The sequence below is a fragment of the Ipomoea nil genome, unplaced genomic scaffold (genome assembly GCF_001879475.1).
Source record: "Ipomoea nil cultivar Tokyo-kokei standard unplaced genomic scaffold, Asagao_1.1 scaffold1421, whole genome shotgun sequence".
NCBI lineage: Eukaryota > Viridiplantae > Streptophyta > Magnoliopsida > Solanales > Convolvulaceae > Ipomoea > Ipomoea nil.
The window spans coordinates 2,995,129-3,011,081 of record NW_017617849.1 but is presented as its reverse complement, the minus strand read 5'-3'; the positions used below and the strand labels follow the sequence as shown (position 1 = coordinate 3,011,081).

The 15,953-nt window shown below is 34.5% G+C and overlaps 2 protein-coding genes across 6 annotated transcripts; both read left to right on the top strand.

Moving 5' to 3' along the window:
* The first annotated feature begins 1,463 nt into the window (after positions 1 to 1,463).
* On the top strand, positions 1,464 to 5,370 carry LOC109188433. Of its 4 annotated transcripts, XM_019339116.1 has the most exons (10): positions 1,464 to 1,583; positions 1,903 to 1,931; positions 1,962 to 2,165; positions 2,957 to 3,008; positions 3,108 to 3,153; positions 3,246 to 3,327; positions 3,435 to 3,576; positions 3,665 to 3,770; positions 4,083 to 4,149; positions 4,611 to 5,370. In XM_019339116.1, exons 3-10 carry the CDS (start codon positions 1,968 to 1,970, stop codon positions 5,187 to 5,189), a joined length of 1,272 nt encoding a protein of 423 aa, XP_019194661.1. In that variant the 5' UTR covers positions 1,464 to 1,583; positions 1,903 to 1,931; positions 1,962 to 1,967; the 3' UTR covers positions 5,190 to 5,370. The 4 variants fall into 4 exon arrangements, with proteins under 4 accessions (XP_019194661.1, XP_019194659.1, XP_019194660.1 ...); XM_019339114.1 differs by having other exon boundaries at positions 1,903 to 2,165; XM_019339115.1 differs by lacking the exon at positions 1,464 to 1,583 and having other exon boundaries at positions 1,637 to 1,931.
* A 6,715-nt stretch (positions 5,371 to 12,085) lies between these two features.
* LOC109188329 (interactor of constitutive active ROPs 4-like) lies at positions 12,086 to 14,465 on the top strand. 2 transcript variants are annotated; one of them, XR_002055387.1, is made up of 3 exons: positions 12,086 to 12,331; positions 13,089 to 14,267; positions 14,308 to 14,465. XR_002055387.1 is itself a non-coding variant. In XM_019338960.1 (2 exons), exon 2 carries the CDS (start codon positions 13,099 to 13,101, stop codon positions 14,209 to 14,211), a length of 1,113 nt encoding a protein of 370 aa, XP_019194505.1. In that variant the 5' UTR covers positions 12,086 to 12,331; positions 13,089 to 13,098; the 3' UTR covers positions 14,212 to 14,465. The 2 variants fall into 2 exon arrangements, 1 of the variants encoding a protein (XP_019194505.1); XM_019338960.1 differs by having other exon boundaries at positions 13,089 to 14,465.
* Positions 14,466 to 15,953: the final 1,488 nt, after the last annotated feature.

Here is a 15,953-nt window from a genome sequence, read left to right as displayed (position 1 = left end):
AATTTTGTCATTTTATATCTCTTTTCTTTCTTCTTCCTGGAGAATATGCATAGTCATCGGAGATCCACACGCGTTTCGCCATTTCCCGAAACAAGAGAAGAACCCTGTCGCCGAAACTCCCCAGATTTCACCATTTTCCGATGATCACAGTCGCCACCGAAAAGAGATTCTTCCATGGTCGGATGAACCAGCGATTCTTGCTGCAAAACCTCACGAATGTCGATTTTGGTTTCCGGGCCAGGTAGTCCGCCGCATTCACGGCGTTCACTTCCGTGAATCTGCCCGACAGTATTCTCTGTCTTTTCTACGAATCTTGCAACGCCTCGCGCGGAGATGCTGAAGTTGGGTGGTTGAAACCGTCGAACATCTCCCGACAAACATACGATTCGAACGTGAAACATTGGCGATTTTTTAATTTCAAGAACGCGGCGGAATCAGGATGTCGCGTCCAAACCCCACCCTGCAGATTCCATCTCCCAACACAGCTCCCGGACAAAACTTCGGAAAACACTGTTTAAGCTCCGACAACAGCTTCAACTCCGTCACCACGGTTAGAACTCCGGAGTTTTTAGTGTTCCTCATGCTACCGGCTCTCCAACGACTCTACGGCGGGTTCTTTGGGAAGAAGAAAGAAAGTAACGTAAAATGACAAAATTATCCTCACTATTTTACCTTTTAATATTTTCCGGCCAAATTTGACCGGCAATTTGGCCGGAGTGACCAAAATTGATAAAAATTGCATAGTCAAGGTACTAAATTGACACTTTTAAAAGTCAAGTGCTGAAATTAACAAAGCCCCTATAGTCATATGACCAAAATTGAAATTTTCTCTACAAAAAAGTATAGAGTTAATTATCGATTTGGTCCCTCGACTATGAGGATTTCACCAATCTGGTCATTGACTTTTAAAATTCCTCAATTTAGTCATCGACTATGTCTTTTTTACCCGAAATGATCCTAACCGTTAGACATTCGTTAACTCGGGACCAAATTAGTAATTTTGCTATAGTCGATGGACTATTTCGGTCATCACATACACCATTTTCCTCTAAAAGTTAATTACTGAAATGATCCCTTGACTATAGTGAAATTACCAATTTGGTCCTGAGTTAACGGATGTCTAACGGTTAGGACCATTTCGGATAAACAAGCATAGTTGGAGACTAAATTGAAGAATTTTGAAAGTCAAAGATCAGATTGGCGAAATCCTCATAGTCGAGATATCAAATCGATGATTAACTCAAAAAGTATATTTACCTCCTTTCAATGCCATGTAGGGTTGCGGCATAGGAATCTTAGGATCGGGGATTCAATATTGTGGGAGAAGGAGTATATTTAATAAGAACGCACAAAGCAAAGGGCGCGTAGTTGTGGGCCCAGTGTGAGACTCCGTCCGTCGTCACCCAACACAAAAGCAAAATCCCGGCCCCCGTCTTTGTCTCGATTCTTTCCGCCTCTACTACTCTTCCCCATAATAATCTCATTCTTCATTTCTCCTTTTCTTTGCTTTGCTTCGCTTCTCACTTCTCTCTCTCTCCCAGACATCAAACTCTCCGTCCAAATACAAAACAACTAGCCCAAAGGTCAATAACAAATCGTACTTCAATATTTTATTCATAATTATTTATTTCACATATATATGCACTTGTACATACACATGGATATATACATATATATACACACATACACAAGATATAGATTTCGAGACTAGACTAGACACGAATATATGTATTATATATAGCAGAGAGAGAAGAAAGTTCTGATCTTGCTCCCTCTTCTCCGTGACATATCTCTCGATCTTCTCTCTCTCAAGTCTGAACTGCACAGCTTCTTCTTCTTCTTCTTCCACTTTTCTTGCCTCTTTCTTTCTTTCCCTTGGTTTTCATTTGGATTGGTTTTCAGGGTTGGGTGTAGAATGTGAAAGGGCCATTTTGGGGGAATTTATTGGAGTCATTGAATTGTTGGGGATGGGGAATAAATTGGGTAGAAGGAGGCAAGTGGTGGATGACAAGTACACTAGGCCTCAGGGGTTGTACCAACACAAGGATGTCGACCACAAGAAGCTTCGCAAGCTCATACTTGACTCCAAGCTAGCTCCTTGCTATCCTGGGGACGATGACTGTGCCAATACCTCTGATCTTGAGGAGTGCCCCATTTGCTTCTTGGTTTGTTCTCTTCTCAAAACTTTCCCTCTTTAATGCGGATTCCATAAATTGAGGCTTTTGTATGATGAATACTAATTCTGTTATGTTTGAAGTTGACATCTCATTGAATGTATTGTTATCCAATTGTTTTGTGTTGGAATATTTGCTTGTTTTTAGTTTCTGTTGCTCCATCTACAAGAATTGATTGAATAGCATCTTATTAGGAACCAACAGAAATGAAAGTTGGATGGGATAGTTGGGATTCTACCTTCTTGTGGGTATCCAAAGTTACAGATTCAAATTTGGGAAGTTTGGGAAAATTTGTTTTCTTCAACAGTTCAACTGCCAATTTTTATATCCCTGGTGTTGAGATACAAGTACTGGGTCAGAATCTTGCTTAAGATATTGTTAAGAAATAGTTTGGATAATAGAAATGCTATGATCAATAAAGATGAGTCATTTAAGCCAAGAGCAGACTTACAGGAAATAAGGATGGTATCTTTAATTTGGGCATAGCTTTTTGTGTTTGAATCCCATCCTGATGTTGTAATTTGAAATTGCAGGGTTTTTGTTTATACAAGTTTCTCAGATTATAGTTATATAATTGTATGTATCATTCTATGGTTGGAAAAATGTGATATTTCTCCCCTCCCCAATCTTTTACTTGAATGCTCATAAGTTTTGAGTTTTCGGTGAGGGTTGGTGTGGCATAGTGGGTTGAAGAAGTTATAGTTCAAACCTCATCTTTGCAAATCTAATTACTGTTGGCTATTATGCGACTTTAATTCTATCATTTTCCTTGGACTTTTCAGTACTATCCGAGTCTCAACCGTTCAAGATGTTGCCTGAAAGGCATTTGTACAGGTATTATTTGATACAATTGGCTCACCGTGATTCATTCTCTTCACAGATAGCTCTTCGTTATTTTAAAATCTATTTTCTTTCTTTGTTTTATTTCAACAGAGTGCTTTTTGCAGATGAAGACGCCTAATTCAACCCGTCCAACACAGTATCCATGATTTCTTCTGCATCCATTTCTATTTTGGTTTTATATCTGTTTCCAAATGTTTAATTCTTGCTGATCTTTCTTAACCTCCTAAGATGCCCTTTTTGTAAAACTTCGAATTATGCTGTCGAATATCGTGGAGTAAAAACAAAGGAAGAAAAGGGCATTGAGCAAATTGTATGATTCACACGCCATAGTTTGATTGTTGTTACTCATCATTCTGAATTTTGAATCCAAGCCGTGATTTTTTATTTTTTTTTAACCTGTATATTACACTGCTTTAGGAGGAGCAACGAGTTATTGAAGCAAAAATACGGATGAGGCAGCAGGAACTTCAAGATGAAGAGGAGAGGATGCTGAAACGAAGAGAGATGTATTCTTGTAGCAGTAGCAATGGACCGAGTGAGGAGTATTGTTCTACGTCAGGTATTGAATTTTCTCGACTCCACTTCGTATGAATGTTTCTGAAATTCTGATTAATAACGATCGCTTTACTGTATGATGTTGCTTGAAGGGCCGTCATTTGCTACTGCAATTGAAGGTTCAGAAGCTGTTACTTCTCATGAGATTTGTGGCGGCACTCCTGCAATTCTTCCATCTTTACGGCCAAGACAGAACAGGTAATAATCCAAATGCTCGATTTTTAAAATCAATTGCAGGCATTTACTCTATAATCAAATTGGCTTTTCGCTAGCCTTAACTGTTCTTCGATTTTATCTGGGTTGGTATTATTAGTTCATGTATTATGAACTTTGGAGTTTGAGGTATCAATAAGTCCGGGGCATTCGACTTCTGATTTGAGGGACAAATATCTGCCTTTTGAATTAAGTCCTAATGTTTATATCAATCCAGAATATGTTCATACAATGTGTATTAGATGCTAATGTCGGAATGTATTCTGTGGTCTATTCTTATGCCTGAATTTTCAACAGGGAAGATGAATTTGATTTGGACCTTGAGGACCTAATGGTTATGGAAGCTATATGGCTATCTATTCAGGTACTTATCTATTAACAGTCAAAATTCGTCCGCTTTGTTGAGTCCTAGCTTGGTTTCTTGAAATGTTTAACTCCAGTAATTTGCAGTTACTGTCGCATTATGGATATAGTTTTCTATCTTTCACAATCCTTTTCTTGAATTTTTTTGAGTGACGAGAGATACCCGCAGCCACTACCCGAGGGTGTGCATTGTGTAAACTCTGCCTTGTGACCCTAGACGTAAACCAGCCTAGGTTGCCCATAGGTGGCCCGCTCAAACCAATAAGGCCAATAGGCCGCTCCTGAGAGTCGAATTTGAACTTTGTGGTTACCAAGTCAACAGCCTGGCCAACTTGGCTAGGGTTGCCCCTCTTTTCCTATTTCATCTTTGTACGTTTTATGCAATATACAATTTGGACTTTTGGTAACTTGTAAAGTTCTAATGTCATCCACTTATTAAGTGTGCAAACATGATTTTGATAGGAAAATGGGAGAAATCGGAGTCAAGGCTATGCCGATGCAGCTTCAGAACAATACACCACGGAAGATCGGTGTGCAGCCATGACCTCGGCAGGAGGGTCTTCTCCATCCCCTTCTGGAGGTCTTGCTTGTGCAATTGCAGCCCTTGCTGAGCGGCAGCAAATGAGCGGGGAGTCCTCCTCCAATAGTTATGGCGGAGACAAATCTTCGTGCGATGAATATCAGGCGAGTGGCAGATTTCCCAACAGGGTGGTTGATCAAGAACACCAAGATTACCACCCATCTTTGGAGAGGCATACTGGGTTGTCACTGGAATGCCAGATGGCGATAGACAGCTCCGACAGGGAATGGGGTGACCACCACGGGCCAGTGGCGGCAGAAGCGGGAACCAGCTATGAAATGGACGAGGTTGCAAGGCAGCCGCTTTATCCTCCAGAAGGCGAAATCAAGAACAATTTTCAGCACACCTCCTCTGCTCCCATCGTTCCAGAAAGCTTTGAAGAGCAGATGATGCTAGCCATGGCTGTTTCGCTTGCCGAGGCCCGAGCAAGGACCAGCACACCAGGTGTAGCCTGGCAGTAGTGTTGAAGTTGAAGGTAAGGTTACTGAAAGATTGATTCTTTGCAATTGCTTCTTTTGCTGTTATTCCCCTACTTCTCACTTCGTAAACGCAAAATAGAGAAAATTATTGCAGTGAATGAAATTGTCATCTGTTCATCCCCCATTCATTCATTTCATTATAAATTTAACCAAGGCTTCTGTATATTTTGCATTATATGAACACGCAGCTATGGTTAAGGTACTTGTTTTTAGTCTTTGCCTGTTCTGGGCCCTTCATATCTGGGCATCAAATGGGGCAATGGACTCATAATCACTCAAACTGAACTAACCCCTTGTCCTTTACAATGGATTTCTTGTCATGTGAAATTTGGTGATGCCAATTATACAAAAAGCCCAATTTTAGATCAAACTAGTGGGTGTGATAAGATTGCCTTTGATCATCTTGTAGAAAGCATTTTGTTGCTTTTGAGTTTAGATGCATTCTTAGTAGAATCATTTAATTCATGAATATGTTAAACATTTTTTTTTTTAATGTTTGAATATATTAAACATAAAATAACTGTATAACATGTATAGTGGAAGCCAAAGTAGATCAAGTATGCCTCTCATAGTTTTTGAAGGAAAATACCTCTCATAGTTAATTTCTCCATTTGTGAAGAACTACAAGAAATTGTGTCTCACACACTGACCAATATACTTAATTAAAGTTACATCCCATCATGTTGCTATTCAGTTTTCAACCAAATAGAATACTTCAGTTACTTACAGGGTGTTTGGTTGGAAGGAAGGAATTAAGAGGGAAAGGAATTGTAATTCGGTGGAAAAGAATAAAGTGAGAATAAAGTAGGAATTACAATTACATTGTTTGGTAGGGAGGAATAATGAAAATGGGAGAAGTGATATAAAGATTAAAATACCCTTTTGTGTAATAATTTTAATAATAACATTCAAGGACAAATATGTCTTTTCCTCCCATTTCCCTTTGGATGAATTCATTGAATTGCAATTCATAGGGGGGACCTATGAATTGCAATTCAATGAATTGAGGAAATTGCAATTCCATGGAATTGCAATTCCCTCCAACCAAACAATGTAGTTTATCATTTCATTGAATTGCAATTCAATTCCAACACAATTCATGCCAACCAAACACCCCCTTAGGGTCCATTTTATAAACTCGGGAAATGATTTCTGGAAGTCATTTTTTGAATTTTTTTTGTGTTTGGATATTTAAAGAAAATAAAGTTAAAGAAAAATATTCATTTGGTCAATGGAAAAAAGACCAAATTTAACATGTCTTCCTAATTTTCTTTTTGTCTGAAGACATTTGTCGGACTCTTTATTTTCCTATATCTCTTCATTCTGTACTTTTTTCTAGTTACTTTCCAAATTGTTGTTACCACCACCACCACCGCCACCAACAGTAATACCACCACCACCACCTAGGGATGACCATGGTTCAGTAGGTTTGAACCGAACTATCTACTGTTGGAACCAAAAGGTTAACTGGACAATTCTGATTCCATAACTAAAAAAAAAAAAATATTATAGTTTTTTTTTTTTAGTTTAACATTAAAGTTTAAATAATTGATATAACAATTTAAAAAAAAAAAATTATAGATGAAAAAATTAATTGTTGAATTTGGACCATTTTAAAAATAAAACATAAAATTTTAAAAAAGAAAAAAATATATATATGGTTAGAACCGACGGTTTAAATCAAAACTGTCAGTTCAGAACTGTAATCGAAACCTTTATATAAGGTTCCGGTTTCGGTACAACCATTTTCTTACTATTATTATTATTATTATTATTATTATTATTATTATTATTATTATTATTATTATTATTATTATTATTATTATTATTATTATATAACAAGTAATATGTTCATTTTCAAAAAAAAAAAAATAAACCAAACAAAAAAAAATTGTAATTTCTTAACTTTAAGCCATATAGAAAAAAAGATAATTTTCTTACCTTCAATCAAACACCAGTAAATTATAATATCTTTTTAAAAAATGAGTCATTTTTTTAAAAATATTTTTCAGAAACTATTTACAGGTTTCCAAACGGACCTTAAAAAAGACAATTTTAAGTTTGATTAGATTACTAGTCAAATTTGTACACACACACAAAAAGAAGACAATAATTATATAAAATATATTGGAAGAAAAATTATATAAAATATAGGAACATTTTAAGGTGTCAATGGGCACCCATGACTCATACCCGGTACTGCCCCAAAATGAATATTGAATACTTTTAAGTTTGCACTAGATGCAAAATCAATATTATTTCTACATTTTTTTTTGAGTTTATACAAGAGGTATAGTGTCGTCAATCGTCATCCTAACCTTTCCCATAAAATATTATATGAGAAAATATTACAGAATAATCAATAAACATAAAAAGTTGCTCTAAATTTAGTCGTGTCATATATATTGTTCAAAATATCATAGAAATATATAATAAGTTTCATGACCTCAACTAAAATCTATATAAATATCAACTCCAAATCCACAACTCCACAGCTAGAGTGAAGACATGGAAATATTAATAAAATTAGAGTAGATGCAATATTGTCACGTTATCTTCCCACATTCACATGTAGAACGTATGAAAATTTATTCTCAAAATATTGCATGCTAAAGAAAATGAATAGGTTGGTACAATAGAGAGTGACAAAGTAGGAAAGCATTAAAGGGGCTAATAAGCAAAGTTTGATGTAGTAGTTGAGCTTACATTTAAAAGTTTCACATGCATTGCTTATCATAATATTCAAGTTGGAAAGAGTAGCTACTTTTCACATGTTTTGTCATGGCCCAACCTTTGATCATACCATGTCCATTCAATCATTATTACCTAAGGTCCACTTGCTCAATTACTTTATACTAATTGGAATCACCTTGAAATGTGTCATGGCCCACTTTTTCAATTTTTTTTTTGGAATAAGGGTCAAATAGGCCATCGAACTGCACATGATAAAACAATTAGGCCACTGAACCAAAAAAACCAACAATTAGGTCCCTAAACTAATCAATTTCAAACAATTATTCCAATTTGAAGGTTTCCAACAGCTTAACAGGTCATCTCCCAAATTAATTATTCTTTAAAAAAATAAATATTAAAAATTAATTAGTTTTAAATTTAAAAAAAAAAAAAAAAAAAAAAAAAAAAAAAAAAAAACTGGAATCCAGCCGAAGACTACCGCCTCCGGCCGGAACCAGTTTTTTTTTTTTTTTTTTTTTTTTTTTAGTTTAATTTAAAACTAATTAATATTTAAAATTTAAATTTTAAAAAATAATTAATTTGGAAGGATGGCTTGTTGGAAACCTTCAAATTGAAAAAATTGTTTGAAATTGATTAGTTTAGGGACCTAATTGTTGATTTTTTAAGTTTAGTGGCCTAATTGTTTTATCGGGTGCAGTTCGATGGCTTATTTGACCCTTATTCCTTTTTTTTTTTAACAATGCTACAAATCTTCCTGTATTTTTCTTAAAAACTTACCCTACTGAGATGACACCATCTGATTAGTAGTTACATTTACTTTTTATAATTAACGGTGGAATCAGTCAATTTATTGACACTCAATAAATAAAAGTTACCTCATGAGGGAAAGTTTGGAGGGGAAAATAACATTTTTTTTTTTTTTTTGGGTTTAGAGAAACCCGTACTATTTGACAGTGTGTATTGAGTAAATTTTGTTCCCATGTAATAGGGGTAGCCCACAAATTACACTAGAAAGATCTTAGATGACAAGCTAAATCGAGGAAGTATCTTTAATGAGTATAATTTTCGTTACATTTTTAAATTTTATTAGATAAAAAAATAAAAAATGAGTTTTTTTTTTTTCACTTTTGATCCTTCGGCTATTGTATGTCTTCCAAATCTAATCCTAACTATCATTTTTTCTACATCAGTGCATGATTATCAAATTCTTGTCATATGATTATTCTAATCAAATTTTTTGGCCAATCTTGTTTGATTTTTATCAACACTAGCACAATATCACTATATTCAACTATGTTTCTACATACTTCTCAAATTTACATAATAGAAATACTCTTTCAAATAACTAACATAATTATTATATGGGAGGTTTCAGTTAAAATTGATCGAAATAATTAAATTTGATAAAAATTTAATAGTCAATGACTAAATGTGAGAGAAATACAATAAATTGACAGCTAAAAGTGAAAATAAGTTAATGAAAAATTATAACCGACTTTTTTTCCCCCTAAATCGATAAAATATACCAAGTACACTAGTCTGTTTGTAATTAGCTACCATTTAATTATGTTGCTTTGTGGGTCCAAAATAAAAATCTTGGTCAATTGTAATGGAAAAGAATAATTATAATCTACTTCGTTTAAATTTCAAACTTTAGACACAAAATTAATTGAATAATATATAGTTTTAGACAATAATGGTTCCCCGATATGATGCGACTACTTCACTTAGATGCAGATTATTTTCTCAATGCCCAAGGTGGGAATACCATATTTTTATAAATAAAAAAAAATAAAAAAGGTATATTTTTAATTTTTAAATAAATTGTATATATATAAAAGTAATTAAATATGTATCACTTTGGGGGTGTTTGATAAATACATGTTAGCTGATTACATGCAAAATGACTTTTTTCAGAAAACTAATTGAAAAAACTACTTTTAAGTAGTTTTTTAAATTTTAGCGTTTTAGAACAATAAGCTATTACAAAACGTTAATTAATCAAACACTTATATTCGTTTTTTAACCAAATCAAACAGCTAATATTGATCAAGTAAATTAAAATTGACTGATAACTAACTATTTTACCAACCAAAGGTATTTATATATTTGTAAAATGACATTTTTCGTACTTATCCATCGAGCTTCATGTGTTTGAAACCCACCTAATGGACTAAGCTTGTTGGTTTTGACAAACACAGTTGAAGTTCATCTATATTCATGTGACTTTTTTTTTTTTTTTGTTGATTTTTCTTTCCACTATATAAATAAATTGTAGTACAGTGACAGGAGATTCTTGCACTTTCCAACTATATTCGGGGCATCGATTTTTATTTATATATTTATTTTTTAAAAAAGAATTTCTTAGTTAAAAAAGAAATTCAGAAATATAAGATATTTTAACGGTGTAAAAATACAAAAATAAGAGGGGTGTTTGTTTGACATGAATTATAATTCCAAGTATAACTTAATTCAACAGAGCTAGAAACTATACTATTTGGTTGGAGGGAGTTGTATTTATAGAATTGTAATTCATGTATTCTTTAGGTATTGGAATTCAATACATCTTGAAAATGAAAAAAACAATAAAAATGATTAATTTGTCCTTGATTATTATTATTATTACAGAATGACATTTTAGTCTTTATATCATTTATTCTTTTTTTTTTTTTTAATCTCAATAATTCTACTTTATTTTCATACTTTATTCTTTTTCCACCAAATTACAATTCATTTCCACCAAAATTCATTCATTCCAACCAAACGTGGTATAAGGCATTGGAATTGGGAAATGCAGCAGAAGTGGTGGACCTGAAACAAGTTCCTTCCACGTATAAGAGACATTTTATTGCTTTATTTGATGAAGCATGGTCCCAGGCCACGTCCTAAAAGAATTAATATTCAAAGCTGCAATGGAGATGAAACTTGAAAGGTTAAAAAAATGGAGAGGCAATGCTATCCAAAAGCAGCTAAAAAAAGAGGGTTTCAAAACTTCACAGTTCCTACTACTGTACTATCTACTTTTGTAGTTTTCTGTTGACATGCCCACCTACAAAAAAAAAAAAAAAAAAGTTACTCCACATATTATTTATCTCAATATTTTACTTCTTAGTCTTTGATATAGTTGATTGAACATTGATACTTTTCTTCTGTTTTATGAAATGATTGAATGATGCATAACCAGAGAATTACTACTCACTTTATAGATCGTTATCACTTTTATGAGATATAATCTGTCCTAATTCGACTAGTTAATTATTAAAAAAAAATCAATATAATAATTTGGAGTAGTTTGTAAGCAATGTTGGGTCCGAGCGTGTGCGCTCAGAGCTACAACACAAGGCCTCCAAATATTGGGGGCCGAGTTCTTTAAAAAAATTAAATTAAAGTATTATATATAAGTGTTTAACCTTTTTTAGGAACAACATTGCTGATATGTGAAGATTAATGCAATTGTGATATCTTTAAAAAATTACAGTATTATATATAAGAGTTTAATATTTTTTAGGAACAACATTGCTGATATGTGAAGGTTAATGCAACTGTGACATCGAAAGTTCCTAATTAAGAGTTGAACTATATTGTATGACTCAGATCGAAACTAGATCAGTCTCATAGTGGTGAGATATTAGATGCCATATTCAAAAGAAAAAATTATTTTTTTAAAACTTTTAAATCAATATCCTTTTTATAACAACTATGTTGATGTGATATTGTCACACCATCTATTTAATATTTTAAAAATTGGACAAATTTAAAGGTTATATTTTTAAAATTTTCATTAATTTGGTCATGGTTTTTCCAATCAAAAACTATAGTCGAATTTTTTTTTTTTTTGAGGTAAAAAAAAAAACAGTCAAAATTTTATTTTATTCTATTTTATTTTGTAAAAAAAGTTGTCAATTTTTATTTTTATCTTTAATTATACAAATTTTTAGAATGCATGAAGTTTAAAATTTAAATAATACTCCGTAAGAAAAAATGAATTAAATAAAGTAAAATGGTACAAGAATCTGGTGGGTATTTTGACTTCTTGTATTGGACAACAATAAAAGTTATTTTATTAGTTTTGGGAGTAAACAAATAAATTATAATAAATCAGATGAAAACAAATATTGAAATATTGTATTTATGTGTCAGCCTTCCCCATTCGTCTCAACGTTCAAATTTACTCTCTTGTCCTCTTCCAATCGCCTTTTCACTTTTCACTCCACTCCACTCAATTTCAAACTTTAACCTAACGTTCAAAGTTCAAATCTTTAAAAATCACTGTCCCCCCCTCCCCTCGCTCTCCTCATTTCTTGATTTAAACTCGCAAGACCCAGTTTTTTTCCATGTGAGTATTTCTTCTTCTTAGCTAAAAATTTGAGAGAGAGCCTGGGTGGAAACATTCTTGCTGAACAGCTGCATCAAGAGAGAAAAACATTGAGGTCAGACTTTAAGGATTTGATTAATTTGGTTTGTTTCTGTCCATGTTTATGTCTGCAAGACTGTTTTCATATGTTTTTATTTTTGTTGCTCCCTTGGTTATAAGTAGAAAGAATAATAATTGTCAGATTTTTAAATGAATTTTAATGTCTGTCGTGTTCTAATCTTAGATGGTGAAAGATCTGAATAGTGAAGTAGAAAGTGCAGTGTGCTGAAGCTTTTTGGTGTCATTTCAGTTCTTGTTTATTCAACTTAATTGGAGTGTTGTGTAGAAATGTGGATGGTCTTCTTGGAAGAAGATAAAGGTTGAGTTAACTGGAATTTTACCCTTAGTTTTTTTTTTTTTTGTTTGAAAGACCCTTAGCTAGATTCAAAAGTCTTTTCAAGAAACCAAAAAAAAAAGACTTTTTTTGGGGGTTTCTTTTTCCAGACTTTTTTTTTTTATCTATTAGTTTTTCTTTAGTTTTATAATGGTATGACTACCTTTTGATAATGATTGTGCAACCCTTTTGTGTTGATGATGGAATATGTTAATTGGTGCTTAGTGTTCCTTAAACTAGCAAAAAAAAAAAAAAAGATCTTTGTGGATTGTGGGTGAAAAAGTTGAAATCTTTAATGCAAAGCTCTCAATGGGATTTGCATAGTATGTTTGTTGTTAAAGCCTCTAATCATTCATCTTTGAGATCATGGCAATTGGCAAATTCTCATATTGGGACAGATTAGTTGAATATTCTGTAAGATTTGATATTTGTTGAGCAGGGAATCAGAAATGCCTCTAAGGCAACCTCTTAGGAGCTCTTCTCAGCTTAGAGCTTCGAGTTCTGATTCTGAGCCTTTGCGTAGTCGGCCCTTGAAAGATAGGAGCCCCAAATTGGTTGGTGATCGTCGATCCCCGAGGGGAGCTCAGTCTGATCCAATAACTCAGAAGAAAAAACTCGGATCGCGCATTGCAGACTTAGAAAACCAACTCGGGCATGCTCAGGAGGAACTCAAGTGTCTAAAGCATCAGTTAGCCTCGAACGAGTCTGCAAAGAGAATTGCTCAGGAGAAACCCGAGAAGAAAACGAGGAAACCAACTGCTCCCAAGCCAGAGGAAATTCTTCCCGGTGATAATCATGAATCCAATGAAAAAGAAAACCAGCCTGGAAGTGAGGGTTTGGATGATAGCCAGCAAGAAACCGATGTTTTTGAGGTTCCAGTGGAGAAAGTTGCTGTGGAGCCAAACGGGGTTGAAGATATTGATGAAGATGAAGTGAAAAGCCGAGTCTTGAATCCCTCAGTTGAATCGCCAGTAACCCCTGAACCATCGTTTGAGGAGGAGCTGGCATTGAAGAACGACGAGATAAGCTCATTAAAGGCCAAATTGGAAGAGAAGGAAAAAGAGCTCGTCAACTTTGGCCAAGAAAACGAGAGCCTCAAACAACAACTAAACGAAAAGGCTATCGAGGCATCATCAGCAAAGGCGAAGGGAGAAGAGGCAGCTCTCGAGTTGAACCAGGTTAGAGAAGAGCTGGAAACCACTAGAGACAATTTAACCAGGTTCAATGAACAGCTAGAAGCCAGCGAAAAGGCAAAGGAGGCTTTAGAAACCGAGATGAAAAAACTGCGCATTCAAACCGAGCAATGGAGGAAAGCAGCAGATGCAGCAGCTACAGTTCTTTCCGGGGGCATGGAGATGAACGGCAGAAGGATGTCCGAGAGGTGTGGATCAATGGAAAAATACAGCAGCAGTGTATTTGAACCAGGAGTCGGGGGATATGGCAGTTACATGGGATATCCAGGGTTTCTCGATGACTCTGAGGATGTTTCAGACAGTGGAAAGAAGAAAGGTTCTGGCATAAAAATGTTGGGTGATCTCTGGAAAAAGAAGAACCAGAAATGAACCATTTTTAGCATTAAGGAAGTTGAAGAGAACTAGTTTTTTCTAGTTCTTGTTTTTCTGGCTACGAAAATGGTAGTAACATCATGTGTTTCAATCTCTGGCATCTTGGTTATTTATGGATTCTATGTTTAGGATTTGGGTGTTTTTAGTTAGTTAAGCACGGCATCAATTCGATGTAGCAACAACTTGAACTATGAAATTCTTGCCATTTTCAGAACTTGTTGCAGAAATGAGGCTACCCAACACTTTATTATTATCATAAATGTGGTCAAATCTAATTGCAGAAAAAACTGGAAATCATGAAATTGATTGTTTGCAAGAAGCTGAAGAACAATGCTTAACAACTAAACCCAGAAAAGAACTGAACGGGAGGTGTCTGTAGGAGATTGGCACAAATCGACAGGTCATTCTAAAAATTGCATCCAATTATGGAGGAGATAAATCGCGAAAATTTTTTCAATAGCTTACAGTTCCTCAAATGCCTGGACACTAACTAGCACACACAACATAAGGAATATAACCTATTTCTTGGGGCTCTGTCAGCGAAGCAAAGTTATTAACTTTGAACATTGATGTGGTAGGTTAACATACTACCTGAAAAGGCTATAGTAGTCGGCGGAGGGTTATTAATCATTTTAGAGCTCAAATCCTTAAGGCAAAGGATCAATGAAAAGGGAACCTATATTTTGTGACTGCCAGCGAAACAAAGCTATTAACTCTCAACATGGTAGGTTAACATACTACCTACAAATGGCTAGAGAGGAGGATTAGTAATCATTTTAGAGCTCGATTTCTTGCTTTTGATCCTTAAGGCAAAGGATCAATGAAAAGAGAACCTATATTTTGTGACTGCCAGCGAAACAAAGCTATTAACTCCTAACACTCGTGGTAGGTTAACATACTACCTGCAAATGGCTAGAGAAGAGGATTATTAATCATTTTAGAGCTCAATTTATTGCTTTTGATCCTTGAGGAAAAGGATCAATGAAGGGGAAAACCTATATTTTGTGATTGCCAGCGAAGCAAAGCTATTAACTCTCAACACTAGTGGTAGGTTAACATACTACCTGCAAAAGGCTAGAAGGGAAGATTGTTGACCATTTTAGAGCTCAATTTCTTGCTTTTGATCCTTGAGGAAAAGGATCAATGAAAGGGGGAACTTATATTTTGTGGCTGCCAGCGAAGCAAAGCTATTAACTCTCAACATTCATGGTAGGTTAACATACTATATGTAAAGGGCTAGAGGGGAGGATTATTAACCATTTTAGAGCTCAATTTCTTGCTTTTGATCCTTGAGAAAACGGACTAATGAAATGGAGAACTTATATTTTATGGTTGCTAGCGAAGCAAAGCTATTAACTCTCAACACTCGTGGTAGGTTAACATATTACGTGCAAAAGGCTAGATGGGAGGATTATTAACCATTTTAGAGCTCAATTTCTTGCTTTAATTTTTTTTTTTTAAACAATTTCTTGCTTTTAATACTTGAGGAAAATGATCAATGAAAGGGAGATGGAATGTTATGATAAGACTGGTTTAGAAAAGTGTACCTTGACCAATTGAGTGCTGCTGTGGTGTGTGTTTTTCACATAATATTGGTTGGGCTTTCTTCTGCATAGTGGGCCTAGTTCGGTCTATCGCAGCCCACTCTTAATAACATTTTTTTTCTCTCTTCAATTTTCAAATTTAAATGGTTGATATATATTAATATACTACAACATGTTTGGTTCAAGTTATGCATC

What these genes read in the sequence shown, in the direction of transcription:
- LOC109188433 (XM_019339116.1), top strand. Translation starts at nt 1,968, where the DNA reads ATGGGGAATAAATTGGGTAGAAGGAGGCAAGTGGTGGATGACAAGTAC. An exon ending in TTACGGCCAAGACAGAACAG is followed by an intron (nt 3,771 to 4,082) that starts GTAATAATCCAA and finishes AATTTTCAACAG; the next exon opens with GGAAGATGAATTTGATTTGG. An exon ending in CTATATGGCTATCTATTCAG is followed by an intron (nt 4,150 to 4,610) that starts GTACTTATCTAT and finishes TGATTTTGATAG; the next exon opens with GAAAATGGGAGAAATCGGAG.
- LOC109188329 (XM_019338960.1), top strand. Translation starts at nt 13,099, where the DNA reads ATGCCTCTAAGGCAACCTCTTAGGAGCTCTTCTCAGCTTAGAGCTTCG.